This window comes from Oryctolagus cuniculus, chromosome 6, assembly GCF_964237555.1.
Source record: "Oryctolagus cuniculus chromosome 6, mOryCun1.1, whole genome shotgun sequence".
NCBI classification, from domain to species: Eukaryota; Metazoa; Chordata; class Mammalia; order Lagomorpha; family Leporidae; genus Oryctolagus; species Oryctolagus cuniculus.
The window spans coordinates 124239308-124254806 of NC_091437.1; the positions used below are offsets into that span (position 1 = coordinate 124239308).

Genomic DNA, 15499 nt, shown 5'->3' on the forward strand with positions numbered 1-15499 from the left:
GATATTTTCTAAACAGTGAACCAAGTGAACCTGTCATATCCAACAAAACAGATGGTGTTTGTTGCCAACAATAAGATTTGAGCTTTCAACTGAAGATTCAAACTTTGGAAAGCTTGTGTCTGCTACATGATCCTGACAGACTTCCAATACCTCTAACTGGAAGACAGCTCTCAAACATGAGAAAAGTTAAGCAATGACCATATAAATAGCAACTTAAAACTGTATTGTGTTTGGAAATGCACAAGGCAACACTGAATAAACTGCCCAAAGAACTAGAGAGTCAAAACTTGTATTTTTATGTATGTATGTATACACACACATACATACATACATACATACATACACACACACAAATTTTGAAGAAAAAGAAAATTCTACTTGGGAAATGGCTGTCAAGAAGGCTCCATAAATAAAGACGATCTGAGTTGGGAAATGAAAAACTGATAGAATTTAGAGTGATAGAAAAAAGTGAGCAAGACATCTAGGATGTTGTGATTTTTTAAGATTCCTGAAGGCAAGAGTCACATATTACAATTCTTTGCTATCTGCTAGAGAGACAAGAGCATAATCAAGTCTAAACTTGGTGAAAAAAATAAGATTTCCACACAGAAGAAGCAGAGGAGTAATAATGCAAGGCCTAGGTTAAAACCCAGCTCTGGGACTGATTTAATACACTTCACTGGCCGGCGCCGCGCTCACTAGGCTAATCCTCCGCCTTGCGGCGCCGGCACACCGGGTTCTAGTCCCGGTCCGGGCGCCGGATTCTGTCCTGGTTGCCCCTCTTCCAGGCCAGCTCTCTGCTGTGGCCAGGGAGTGCAGTGGAGGATGGCTCAAGTGCTTGGGCCCTGCACCCTATGGGAGACCAGGATAAGTACCTGGCTCCTGCCATCAGATCAGCGCGGTGCACCGGCTGCAGCGCGCTGGCCGCGGCGGCCATTGGAGGGTGAACCAATGGCAAAGGAAGACCTTTCTCTCTGTCTCTCTCTCTCTCTCACTGTCCACTCCTGCCTGTCAAAAAAAAAAAAAAAAACAAAAACAAAAAAAAAAAAACACCACACTTCACTAATTCAAGCTAAAACATACCCACTTTGAGGATCACCTTAAGTCATTTTAACTAAAAGTACCACAGATAATAATCAGAAGAAATGAGAATGTGTGTTATTGTTTTTGTGCTAATCTTATTACTTTTCATGTTACTTTAAAATAAATGTTATTTTTATTTTTCACTTTAGCAAAAAAGAACATGTATGCACAAAGAAGATGGTCCATATTGTATACAACTGTATTTCTCAAATAATTCTCTTTACAGTGTTTCAATATGGCATACAGATCTTTTTTAAGAAATTTCAATATAGAATACAATTACCTTGGATTATTTAATACACAAGAGCATTGTAATATTAGACATAATTCCAATTTATTCTTCTTCAGATATCCTAAAGTATTGCACTCTTTTCCCATCATACATTTCCTTCGCACACTTCTCCAGACACTCTGCCATTATCTTCTCTTTTGTACACACACACACACACACACACAACAAACACATTCCACTTCATTCCTATATCCTTCTTGAAGTAACTATAGCCACTAGAGGGCAATAAGTATACGAAGATAAATGTACTTATCTATGGTGAATTGAGATTTACATCCCAATACACCTAAAGACAGTTATCAACACACACATTAAAGCATAGGCAAGTAAACTTCAATGTGCGAGGTAAATCTTTCATATTCAAAAGTTACCCTGGAAAAGGAGGCCATAAAAGGGTAAAATTAGTGATCAGGAAAGTTCTCTTTTCTCAATAAGCACTAACTCAACAAATAAGCCTAGTTCTTTTAAAAGTACATAGCAGTATTAGAATTCAGAATTTTTTAAAATAAGCCTCAGGCTGAAAAGGGGGTAACAAAAACACAGGAAGGTAGAAATTGTAAAATGAGTAGAAAAGAACTGATTTCCTCAAACTCTTCCACTATCACACTGAGAAAACAACAAACTGAAAAACCAAGACGATTTTCCAACCCTTTATTCTGCTGAAGAATAAGGACCTTACAGGCATATTTCCAGGGGGACAAAAGCAGTGATGTGAGAAATAAACACCACTTTCATTTCTCTTGCAGTTAAGAACATATAGGAAGAAAATGAACAGTGACTAATCTTTGACAGATAATTTCACTATTTTTTGCATAGAATCTAAATTCAAATAAGCTTATTTGATTTGCTTTATGCTTACTTACATTCAAAACTACAACACTTACAAGGTTAACATTTTTAACAAACAGCAATTTCCTTACCCTCATTGGATGTATATCCGCATAAGGTGGTTTTCCTTCAGCCATTTCTATAGAAGTAATGCCAAGGGACCAGATGTCAGCCACACAGTTATAGCCTATTTCTTGAATTACTTCAGGAGCCATCCAAAATGGAGTTCCTATCACAGTATTACGTTTTGCCATTGTATCCTGTAATAGCATTATGCAGACATAAATACTACTATAAAAACACAAAGGAAATCTGTATGCCAACATGTCCTTTAAAATACACGTTAAACTCTTAAATACCACAGAGTACATCTGAAATGAACTATATTGCTAAGATTTCAACTAGTCACAATACAATATATTCAGGAATTTTAAATTATGAAATAAATAAGAGCCTAACAAGTAACCTACTTCTACTATCTTCATTAAAAAGCCATTAAAGGCCGGCGCCGCGGCTCACTAGGCTAATCCTCCGCCTTGCGGCGCCGGCACACCGGGTTCTAGTCCCGGTTGGGGCGCCGGATTCTGTCCCGGTTGCCCCTCTTCCAGGCCAGCTCTCTGCTGTGGCCAGGGAGTGCAGTGGAGGATGGCCCAAGTGCTTGGGCCCTGCACCCCATGGGAGACCAGGATAAGTACCTGGCTCCTGCCATCGGATCAGCGCGGTGCACTGGCCGCGGTGGCCATTGGAGGGTGAACCAATGGCAAAGGAAGACCTTTCTCTCTGTCTCTCTCTCTCACTGTCCACTCTGCCTGTCAAAAAAAAAAAAAAAAAAAAAAAAAGCCATTAAAAATTAATCAACATAGCTTCCCTTTTACAACACTTAAGCATTTGAAAGCAAGGTATATTTTCATATTCAATATCACTAATTATAAATAAAATAAATAATGCTCAATTTGGTTCAATTATTGCTTTCTCCAGAAGAACAATAAAGTCACACATTTCCTCCCATACTCCCCAGAGTTAACAAAGTTTAGATACAAACCAGAACAAATCAGACAAACGTGTTCTCAAAATTATTAAAGTCAACTTACTGTTAACTGACCAGCCACACCAAAGTCTGCCAATTTTGCGTGTCCTTCTGTATTGAGGAGAATATTTCCAGCTTTTATATCTCTGTGAATTTTCCTCATAAAGTGCAAATATTCTAGTCCTTTCAATGTAGATTTAAGAATGGTTGCAATTTCATCTTCTGTTAACTGGAAAGAAATTTTTTAAAGTCATACTGAAATACCATGTCAGATAAATTCTTATAAGAGAGCACTAGGAACAACATTTCTTTCTAATGACCACTACATCTTTAGGAAGAGCCTAAAGGTTAAAATAATAAATAACATGTTTTCCATCTACAATGTTGTTAGTCATTATCATTATAAATTTTACTGATGAAATGAGGATTAAATTTCTTTTCTGTTTAAAATTAGCAATGTACTTCATACGGCATTGACCATATCCTAAGAACCAGCATGACCATAAAAAAATCAGTATTTCTCACTTTGTCTAACATTTGGTCAGTGCACTATTGCAATTCTCTGTCCTGAAAAAGTAAATTGAGACACTTTTCCCTGAATTCCTCTGATTTTTGAAGAAAATGAAAGCCCACAACTTTACAAAAAGGAAAGACAATGAGGATAGGTAGCTAGACACAAATCTCCATCATGAGAAGAGCTGGCACAAATGCCACTCTTCCTGCTTCCAACCATGTCACTCTTAATCCAACCAATTCCTAGGCTTCTGACCTAATACTGAAAACTCAAAAATGAAAATGTCAGAGAAAGATGTGGGATATGGAAACACAAAAAAGCAGTTAAAGGAAAGAAAGGAGAGAGAAGAGAGAAGAAGGGCAAGTCTATCTATAATAGGCATTAATGAAAGTCAGCATTCATTACCTCATTTATCCTTACTACAGTCCTATATGGTGGTTTCATATTACGAAATGACAAGAAATAAATATTTGCTCTTTCTTTCCCAGGTTTCTAGCACAACAGCTCCTTAGGTGGAGTAGTAGGTAAAGGCAATGCCTGCAACAACGGTACCCCACATGAGTGCCGGTTTGGGTCCCAGCTGTTCCACTTCTGTTCCAACTCCCTGCTAATACGCCTGGGAGAGCAGTGGAAAATGGCCCAAATTCTTGTGCCCCTGCACCCATGTGAGAGACTTGGATAACTTCCTCTCCTGGCTTCAGCATTTCCTACCTCCGACTGTTGTGGCCATTTGGGGAGAGAACCAGCAAATGAAAGACCTATTAATTATGGACTTAAAAAAATAAAAATTGCTCTAAGACCTACATGTAAGACCTAAAACTGTCCAACTCCTAAGAAAAAAAACAGCAAAAGCTTCACAATATTAGATTTGGTAATGATTTCTTGAATATGACAAAAATATATATGCAACAAAAGGAAACAGACAAATTGGGCTTCATAAAAATTTTTAAAATTTGTGCATAGGAAGGAAACCAATATCAACAAAATGAAAACACAACCTACTGAATGGAATGGAAGAGAATATTTGTAAATTATGTATCTAACTAGAGATTAATATCCAGAACATACAGAGAACTCCTAAAGCTCAGCAATGAAAAATAAATAAGTAAAAATGGGCAAAGGGTTGAAGATATTTTTCCAAAGATAGACAAATGGCCAATAAGAACATGAAAAGATCTCCAGCATCATTAGTCATAATGGATATTAAAATCAAAACTTCAAGATATCATTTCACCCTCATTACCACAGCTATTATCAAAAAGCAAAATAATAAATTTTGGCAAAGATGTGGATAAACTGGAATCCTTGTGCACTCTAGGGAGAAATATAAAATGGTACAGCTGCTGAGGAAAATAAAAATTCAACCACAGAATTACCTTTTGACTCAGGAGTTCAGCTTATGGGTATAAACTCAGTAGAACTAAAAACAAGTGCTCAAGATTTTGTACAACCAATGCTCATGGCAGATTAATTCACAGTAGACAAAAAGCAGAAACCACTCAAGTATCCACTGACAAATGAAAAGGTAAGCAAAATGTAATATTATTCAGCCTTAAAAAGGAAGGCAATTCAGCAATATACTACAGCATAGGCAAATTTTGAGCACATTATGCTAGGTAAAATAACCCAAACATTCACAATTAAAAAATGAATACTGTATGAATCAGCCAATATGATATTTAGAACAATCTAGAATATCTAGTAAAAATCAGACATAGAAAGTCAAATGGTAGTTGCCTGGGGCTGGGTAGAAATAAAGACTTGGTGTTAATTCCAAGATGGCAGAATAGGAAAAATGTGTACTACTCTAGGCTAGGGAAAAACAGTTTAAAAAAAAAAAAAAAAGAAAGAAAAAGGGGGCCAGCGCTGTGACTCAGTAGGTTAATCTCCGCCTGTGGCACCAGGAATCCATATGGGTTCTAGTTCTAGTCCTGGCTGCTCCTCTTTTGATCCAGCTCTCTGCTGTGGCCTGGGAAAGCAGTAGAAGATGGCCCAAGTGCTTGGGCCCCTGCACCCACATGGGAAACCTAGGGGAAGCTCCTGGTTCCTGGCTTCAGATCGGCCTAGCTCCAGCCATTGCAGCCATCTGGGGAGTGAACCAGCAGGTGCAAGGCCTTTCTCTCTGTCTTTCTCTCTCACTATCTGTAACTCTAACTCTCAAATAAATAATAAAAAAAAAAAAAAAAAGGAAAGGAAAAAAAAGTAGAGAAAGTAAATTCTCAGGGGAGAGTTAGAAAACTGTGGTGGAAATTCTACAGAAGGAAGAGGGATGCCGTGGATCTGTTTAGAAGGTACAGATGTGCAGCAATGAGCACGGACACACACAGCAGCCCAGATGAGAAAAGCACCAGCTTTGGAGAACAAGGTGAGATCAGACTGCAGTGGCCTGTGCCACTGGTAATGCAACTGGAATGAGAGCCTGGCAGATTACACTGTCTCTGAGTCTGGCCTGAAACCCTAAGGGGGACAGAATGCCCACTAACCCATTGAGAAAAAAGGACACATTTCTCCCTTCAACCCCTCCACAACGGCATCCAGAAAATGGCTGAGAGATGGCAGGGGCCATTTTGGACAAAAGTAGCAGCTGCAGCAGCTCTTGGGTGCACCCAGTAACTGACAGGGACAAGATGCCATCTTGACACCAGTAGCAGCAACAGCTCAGGTGCACACACCCAGAAACAGGCAGGGAGAAGGAGTCATTCTGACATCAAGACTGGCTGCAGAGGCTCTTGTGCACACCGTGCAACCAGCAGGGAGAAGGTACCATTGTGAAATGAGTAGAGGCTGTGGCCCTGTGATCTAGGGATTTTACTAGAGGGAGAAATCCACATTCCCCACTGACTCTGAGTCTAGCTGAGAGCACTGTCAGGGGATGGGGCACCCATGTATGACTGTGAAGTGCCCCTCCACTCTCAACATATCACAGGGTATGGGGACCAAACCACATAGGCAGAGCACCCACAGGCAGCTGACTCTGGGAATGTCTCAGCCTCTCTATGGATGGGACAGGCTAGCAGGGCAGAGTGGATCCTCTGCAACCTGTGACTGTGGGAGCCCAGTATGCTGAGACTGTGGGAACTCTGCATGAGAGATGGCAGGGTGTGGATGGGTCTTTGGGCAATCACTGAGTGCTACTCTCTCCACATGCTCAGATCTCCCTGAATGCCTGGGGTGGGTCACTGTAGCTGGATCTGTGCTCACACTGAGGACTGCACAGATCCTTTGTGCAGTTCAAGCGGCAGCACAAAGCGTGGATGAATACTGCACCCACTGTGGGCTAACACATGGGAATTGATCACCTTGGTAGAGAAGAGGTGAGGGTATGACTATGCCAATAGAGGTGATCATACCGTCCTTTTGGTTAACAAGATCTACCACGCCCAACTTGGGTGTCACCCTGCATACTTGCCCCACCCTGAATGGGGGGGCAGGGGGCAGAACCTCCCAGCCACAACCCAGGACACGCCTTTGGGTATTCACCAAAAGAGCAGACAACTCCACTAACCACAGAGGCATAGTTCAAAAATAAAAGCCACCCAGAGGAGAAAACCAACATGTATTTCTACAAATGCTTAAAAATAAAAGTAGAAATTTAAGAAACAAGAATAAGGAAGATGTGACCCGCCCCCAAAGGAACACAACACTTCAATATTAGAATATGAAGATGAAAAGACTGATGAAATGCCAGAAACAGATTTCAAAAGATTAATCATAGGATTACTCAGAAGCAATGAGAAGTAAATTCACAAGTTAAATAAATCCATACATGAGATATGAATGAAAAAATTTTCCCATGAAATTGGGATTTTGAAAAGAAATCAAAATGAAACATTAGAAATGAAAAATTAAATGTCAAATAAAAAATGCAATGGAAAGCCTGAACAACAGACTTCGTGAGGCAGAAAAAAGAAAATCTGAGCTAAAAGACAAATCTTTTTAAATTGTAAGACCGACAAAAAAAAAAGAAAAAAATTAGAAAAAGTAAAACCTGTGTTAGAGATTTATGGGATACTATCAAACAACCCAACAACATATGGGCCTTAGGAGTTCTAGAAATTTTGGAAAGAGAGTATGGATTAAAAGGTCTATTCACTGAAATAATTACAGGAAACTTGCCTAACATGAAGAAAGGGACATCCAAGCACACACAAAGGGCACAGAACTCCTTATAGACATGATCAGAAAAGATCCTCATCATGACACATTGTAGTCAAACTTTAAACAGTAAAACATAAAGAAACGACAAATGTCAGATTACTTCCAGAGGATCTCAATTAGACCTACAACTGACTTCTCATCAGAAACCCTACAGGCTAGGAGACAATGGAGAGACATAGCCCAAGTCTAAGGAAAAAAAAAAAAAACTGTCAACCCAGAATACTGTAGCTCTCATTTATGAATGAAAGTGAAAGAAAGACCTTCCATAACAGAAATTAAAAGAACTTATCAACACTCATCCCGCCTTATAAAAGATGCTTAAAGACATACTACACACACACACACACACACACACAGAAAGATAGTCATCATTATGAAAGAATGTGAAGGCAGAAAATCCCCTGGTAAAAGTACAAAAGAAATCCAAAGCAAACAAAAGGTACATTTATGGAAAAATGGCAGGGCCAAGTTCTTACTGATCAATAGTAACATGGTGTAAATTCTCCAATTAAAAGATACAGGCTAGGGGGACAGCACTGTGGTATAATATGCTAAATCTCCACCTGTGGTGCTGGCATCCTATATGGGTGCTAGTTCATGTACCAGCTGATTCTCTTCTGATACATCTCTTTGCTAATGGTCTGGGAAAGCATTGGAAGATGACCCAACTTCTTGGGGCCCTGAACCCATGTGGGAGACCCAGAAGAATCTCCTGGCTCCTGGCTTAGGATCAGCCCAGCTCCAGCCATTACGGCCATTTGAGGAGTGAGCCAGTGGATGGAAGATGTCTTTCTCTGTCTCTCCCTCTCTCTCTCTGTAACTCTGACTCTCAAAGAAATAAATTTAAAAATCTTAAAAAAAAAAAAAAAGATACAGGCTGGCCAAATGGATTAAAAAACAAGACCCATCTATTTGCTGCCTACAAGAAACACACCTTACCAACAAAGTTGCATGCAGACTGAAAGTGAAGGGATGGAAAAAGAGATTCCATGCTAATGGACAGCAAAAAATGAGCAGGTGTAACCATCCTAATATCAGACAAAACAAACTTTAACACAAAAACTGTTAAAACAGACAAAGAAGGCATTATGTAATGATTAAGGGATCAACTTAACAGGATGATGTGACTATAATAAATGTATATGCACCCAATGCCAGGGTGCCTGGCTATTTAAAACAAATGTTAATGGATCTAAAGGAAGACATAAACTCCAATACAATGGTAATGTGGGACTTCAACATTCCACTTTATTAAATGGACCAATCAGCTACACAGAAAATCAACAAAGAAACGACAGAGCTAGTCGACACTATGGACTAAATGGACCTAACTGATAATCTGGAGAACCTTTCATCCCTCAGTAGCAGAACACACATTCTTCTCATCAGTGCATGCAACTTTTCTAGGATACAGCATATGTTAGGCCATAAACCAAGTATCAGCAAATTAAAGAAAAATCATATCATGCATCTTTTCTGACCACAATGGAATAAAGCTGGAAATTAACAACTCAAGAATCTCTAGAACATACACAACCACCTGGAGACTGAACAACAGGCTCCTGATTGAGCAGTGGGTCACGGAAGGAATCAAAAAACTTCTGGAAATGAATAAAGATGACAATACAACATATCAAAATTTATGGGATACAGGCAAAAGTGGTGTTGAGAGGAAGTTTATAGCAGTTGGTGCCTACATCAAAAAACTGGAAAAGCACCAAATAAATGAGCTATCAATGCATCTCAAGGACCTAGAAAAACAAACTATATGAAAAATTAGTGGAAGGAAAGAAATAATTAAAATTAGAAAAGAAATAAACAAAAGTGAAACAAAAAATACAAAAGATCAATGAAATAAAGAGCAGTTTTTTGAAAAAATAAATAAAACTGATATACCACTAGCCCAACTAACAAAAAAAAGAAGACCTAAATTAATAAAATCAGAAATGAAAAAGGAAATATAACAACAGATACCACAAACATAAAAAGAATCACCAGTAATTACTACAAAGAGCTGTATGCCAATGAACTGGGAAACCTAGAAGAAATGGATAGATTTCTGGAACAAACAGTCTACCAAAACTGAGTCATAAAGACATAGGAAACCTAAACAAACCAATAACCAAGATGGAGATTGAATCAGCAGTAAAGATCCCCCCAAAAAAGAAAAGTCCAAGATTGGATGGCTTCACTGTTGAATTCTACCAGAAATTTAAAGAAAAACTAATTCCAATTCTTCTCAAGCTATTCAAAACAACTGAAAGGAAGGGAATCATCTGAAACTCGTTCTATGAGACCAAAATCACCTTAATTCCTAAACCAGAAAAAGTTACAACAGAGAAAGAGAACTATACACCAATATCCCTGATGAACATAGATGCAAAAATCTTCAACAAAGTACTAGTTAATCAAATCCAACAACATATCAGAAAGATCATTTACCCAGACTAACTGGAATTTATTCCTAGTATGTAGGGATGGTTCAACATATGCAAATCATTACATGTGACACATCACATTAACAAACTGAAGAACAAAAACCATACAGTTATCTCAATAGATGCAGGGAAAGCATTTGATAAAATACAACATCTTTTCTTGATGAAAACCTTAAGCAAAGTGGGTATAAAAGAAACATTCCTCAAGACAATCAAGGCAATTTATGACAAACCCACAGCCAGCAACTTATTGAATGGGGAAAAGTTGGAAGCATTCACACTATGTTCTGGAACCAGACAAGGATGCCCATTCTCACCACTGCTATTCAATATGGTCCTGCAAGTTTTAGCCAGAGCCATTAGGCAAGAAAAAGAAATTAAAGGGACACAAAATGGGAAGGAAGAAGTCAAACTATACCTGTTTTCAGATGTCATGATTCTATATTTTGGGGATCCAAAAAACTCCACTAAGGAACTAATGCATAAAAAGAGTTTGGTATGGGCTGGCACCATGGCTCACTTAGTTAATCCTCCACCATGGCGCCAGCATCCCATATGGGCACCAGATTCTAGTCCCAGTTGCTCCTCTTCCAGTTCAGCTCTCTGCTACGGCCCAGGAGGGCAGTGGAGAATGGCCCAAGTGCTTGGGCCCCTGCACCTGCATGGGAGACCAGGAAGAAGCACCTGGTTCCTGGCTTCGGATCGGCGCAGCACCGACTATAGCGGCCATTTGGGGAGTGAACCAACGGAAGGAAGACCTTTCTCTCTGTCTCTCTCTCTTCTGTCTAACTCTATCTGTCAAATAAAATAAATTAAAAAAAAAAGTTTGGTAAAGTGGTAGGTTATAAAATGAACACACAAAAATCAATAACCTTTGTATACACAGACAATGCCAGGCTAAGAAGGAACTTCTAAGATCAATCCCATTCACAATAGCAACCAAAAATAAATAAATAAATAAATAAATACCTTGGAATAAATTTAACCAAGGTTGTCAAAGATTCCCACAATAAAAATTAAAAAACATTAATGAAATAAACAGAAGACACCAAAAAATTGGAAAAATCTTCCAAGTCTGTGGATTGAAAGGTCATCAAAATATCCATACTACTGAAAGTAATTTACAGATTCAATGCAATCCCAATCCAAATTCCAACAACATTCTTCTCAGATCTGGAAAAAAAGATGCTAAAATTCATAAGGAAATACGAAAGAACCCAAATATCTAAAGTGATCTTATACAACAAAAACAAAGCCACAGGCATCACAATACCAGATTTCAAGACAGACTACAGGACAGTTATACTCAAAACAGCCTGGTACTGGCAAAAAAAAAAAAAAGACAGGTAGAACAGAACAGAAACTCCAGATTCACACATCTACAATCAACTCATCCTTGATAAAGAATCTAAAATTAATTCCTGAAGCAAGGACAGTCTCTTCAAGAAATGGTGCTGGCAAAACCAGATTTCCGCATACAGAAGTATGAAACAAGATCCCCAACTTACACCTTACACAAAATTCTCTCAAAACAGATAAAGAGGCTAGTGCTGCAGCTCACTAGGCTAATCCTCCGCCTGCGGTGGCGGCACACTGGGTTCTAGTCCTGATCGGGGCGCCGGATTCTGTCCTGGTTGCCCCTCTTCCAGGCCAGCTCTCTGCTGTGGCCCGGGAGTGCAGTGCAGGATGGCCCAGGTGCTTGGGCCCTGCACCCCATGGGAGACCAGTAGAAGCACCTGGCTCCTGCCCTCGGATTAGAGCAGTGCACCGGACACAGCGCACCAGCCGCAGCGGCCATTGGAGGGTGAACCAATGGCAAAGGAAGACCTTTCTGTCTGTCTGTCTCTCTCACTGTCCACTTTGCCTGTCAAAAAAAAAAAAAAAAAAAAAAAAAAAAGATCAAGGGCCTAAATCTATGACCCAAAACTGTCAAGTTACTAGAGAACATTGGGAAACTCTGCAAGACATTGACATAGGCAAAGACTTCTTGGAAAAGACACCAGAAGCACAATCAAAGCCAAAACTGACAAATGGGATTATATCAATCTGAGAAGATTCTATATTGCAAAAGAAATACTCTTCAAAGTGAAGAGACAATGAACAGAATGGGCAAAATTATTTGCAAATTATGAAACTGCTAGAGAATTAATAGTCAGAATCTCTGCTGTGGCCAGGGAGTGCAGTGGAGGATGGCCCAAGTGCTTGGGCCCTGCACCCCATGGGAGACCAGGAAAAGCACCTGGCTCCTGGCTCCTGGCTCCTGCCATCGGATCGGCGCGGTGCGCTGGTCGCAGCGCGCTAGCCGCGGCGGCCATTGGAGGGTGAACCAACGGCAAAGGAAGACCTTTCTCTCTGTCTCTCTCTCTCACTGTCCACTCTGCCTGTCAAAAAAAAAAAAAAAAACTCAAAAAATTCAACAACAAGAAAACAATCCAGTTAAGAAATGGGCAAAGGACTTAAACAGGCATTTTTCAAGAGAAGAAATTTAAATGGCCAACAGACACATGAAAAAATGCTCAGGACCAAGAGCCATCAGGGAAATGCAAATCAAAACTACAATGAGATTTCACCTCACCCCAGTTAGAATGGCTTTCGTACAGAAATCAACAAACAACAAATGCTGGTGAAGATGTAGGGGGAAAGATACCCTAATCTACTGTTAGTGAGAATGTAAACTGGTGTAGACATTGTAGAAGACAGTATGGAGATATCTCAGAAATCTGAATAGAGACTTATATGATCCAGCCATCCCATTCCTGGGAATTTACCCAAACAAAATGAAATTTGCATATGCGAGAGTGATCTGTACCCCCATGTTTATTGCAGCTTAATTCACAATAGCTAAGATATGGAATTAACCCAGACGTCCACCAACTAATCATAGGACAAAGAAATTACGGCACGGATACACTATCGAATACTATTCAGCAGTAAAAAAAAAAAAAAAAAAAAAAAATGAAGTCCTGTCATTTACACAAAACGGAACCACTATATTTAATAAATAAGCCGGTCCAAAAAGACAAATACCCTATGTTCTCCCTGATCTGTAGTAATTAATAGAGTATCTAAAAGGTAATGTATATGATCAAAATTGACATATTGAGATTCAGTGATTTTTAACAGCTCTTTTCTCGACTACTGAAGAACAGCGGTTTTTTTTTCTTTATACTATTTGTTGAAGTCTTTACTTAGTGTAGGGTTAATTTTTGGAGTATAAAGTAAACTGAAAATAGATCCTTGTAAAGTTAAGGTTGGGAATAGGAAAGGTAGGAGAAAGAAGGGTGGGAGTGTGGACGGGAGGAAGGGTAGGGTGAGAAGTATCACTATGTTCCTGAATCTGCATATATGAAATTTATATACCTTAAATTAAATTTTAAACAAATAAATTTTTAAGTGGCTTTGAAAAAAGACACAGTGTTGAATGGGCATAGAGTTTTAATGTTACAAAATGAAAAGATTATGGAAAGATAGTGGTGATGGTTGCACCACATCATGAATGGATTTAATACCATTACACTGACTGTATACACAAAAATCGGTAAGATGGTAAACTTTGTTATGCATACTTTACCACAATTTAAAAGAAAACTGAGGGGCAAAACACACCCTGATTGAAGGAAAAGCTTACCACAGTTCAGCTAAGCTAAGCAAGCCAGAGATGACTAGCTCTAGATGATGTCTGAGAGAAAGACAAAGGCCAAACACATAAGGCTTTAGCAGCCCTACATCCAAAAGGTTTGGTACTTTAGAAACTTGTTCTCTATCTTAAATCAAATGTTCTGACTTTGGGCCGGTGCTGTGGCTCATCAGGTTAAGCAGCCTCTGCAGTGCTGGCATCCCATATGAGCACCAATTAGAGTCCCGGCTGCTCCACTTCTGATCCAGTTCCCTGCTAATGTTCCTGGGAAAGCAGCAGAGGATGGCCCAAGGTGCTGTGGTTCAACAGGTTAAGCAGCCTTAACTGTGACTTCGGGAGCTTGGGGCAGCTCTCTGTGCCATGACAAGGATGGCGGGGAGGGGAAAATTGATCGCAGTGATCGGAGAAGAGGACACGGTGACTGGTTTCCTGCTGGGCAGCATCGGGGATCTTAACAAGAACCGCCACCCTAATTTCCTGGTGGTGGAGAAGGACAAGACCATCAGTGAGATTGAAGACACTTTCCAGCAGTTTCTCAACCGGGATGACACTGGCATCATTCTCATTAACCAGTACATCGAAGAGATGGTGCGGCACGCCCTGGACACCCACCAGTGCTCTATCCCGGCTGTTCTGGAGATCCCTTCCAAGGGGCACCCCTATGACGCTGCCAAGGACTCCATCCTGCGCAGGGCCAATGGCATGTTCACTGCAGAAGACCTGTGCTAGGAGATGCCCCACAGCCCACAGCCCTCAGCCCTCCCGCCCTTCCAGGCTTCTCGGCCCCTCTCTGAAGTTTCAAGCCTCTGATTTCCAAGTCTCCACTCCTTCCCACCCCAGTGAGAGGCTGTGTGAGGTGCATCTAGGTTGATGGGATGCTGCTATTAAAAGCCAGGCTGGTTAGGGAACAGGAAAAAAAAAAAAAACGCAGTGCTGGCATCCTATATGGGTACCAGTTCAAGTCCCAGCCGCTCCACTTCTGATCCAGTTCCCTGTGCTAATGCTCCTGGGAAAGCAGCAGAGGACGGCCCAAGTCCTTGGGAACCTATACCCACATGGGAGACTTGGATGAAGCTCCTGGCTTCAGCCTGGCCCAGCCCTGATCACCGCAGCCATTTGAGTGAGCCAGCGGATGGATGATCTCTCTCCTCTCTCATTGTTAACACTTTCAAATAAATAAATAAATCTTTAAAAATACATAAATAAATGCTCTGACTTCACAGCCCTTAGGAAGTACTGTGCGCTGAAGCTCATTATCCAATACAGTAGCTACTAATTATTATTTTTTTTATTTTATGACAGGCAGAGTGGACAGTGAGAAAGAGAGACAGAGGGAAAGGTCTTCCTTTTGCCGTTGGTTCACCCCTCAATGGCCGCTGAAGCCGGTGCACCGCGCCGATCTGAAGCCAGGAGCCAGGTGCCTCTCCTGGTCTCCCATGTGGGTGCAGGGCCCAAGCACTTGGGCCATTCTCCACTGCACTACCGGGCCACAGCAGAGAGCTGGTCTGGAAGAGGGGCAACC

General features: G+C 40.4%; 1 protein-coding gene and 1 pseudogene across 2 annotated transcripts in view; one reads left to right on the top strand and one right to left on the bottom strand.

Moving 5' to 3' along the window:
- The window catches only part of STK3 (serine/threonine kinase 3), a 322864-nt gene that overhangs the window by 209217 nt on the left and 98148 nt on the right, over positions 1-15499 (bottom strand). For both annotated transcript variants that reach the window (XM_008255787.4, XM_070075346.1), the window contains 2 exons: positions 3295-3459; positions 2296-2463 (listed from right to left, as the gene is read on the bottom strand). In XM_008255787.4, coding sequence (XP_008254009.3) covers positions 2296-2463; positions 3295-3459 — 333 coding nt within the window. The remainder of the gene's footprint in view (positions 1-2295; positions 2464-3294; positions 3460-15499) is intronic.
- LOC103348146 (V-type proton ATPase subunit F pseudogene) lies at positions 14347-15276 on the top strand (annotated as a pseudogene).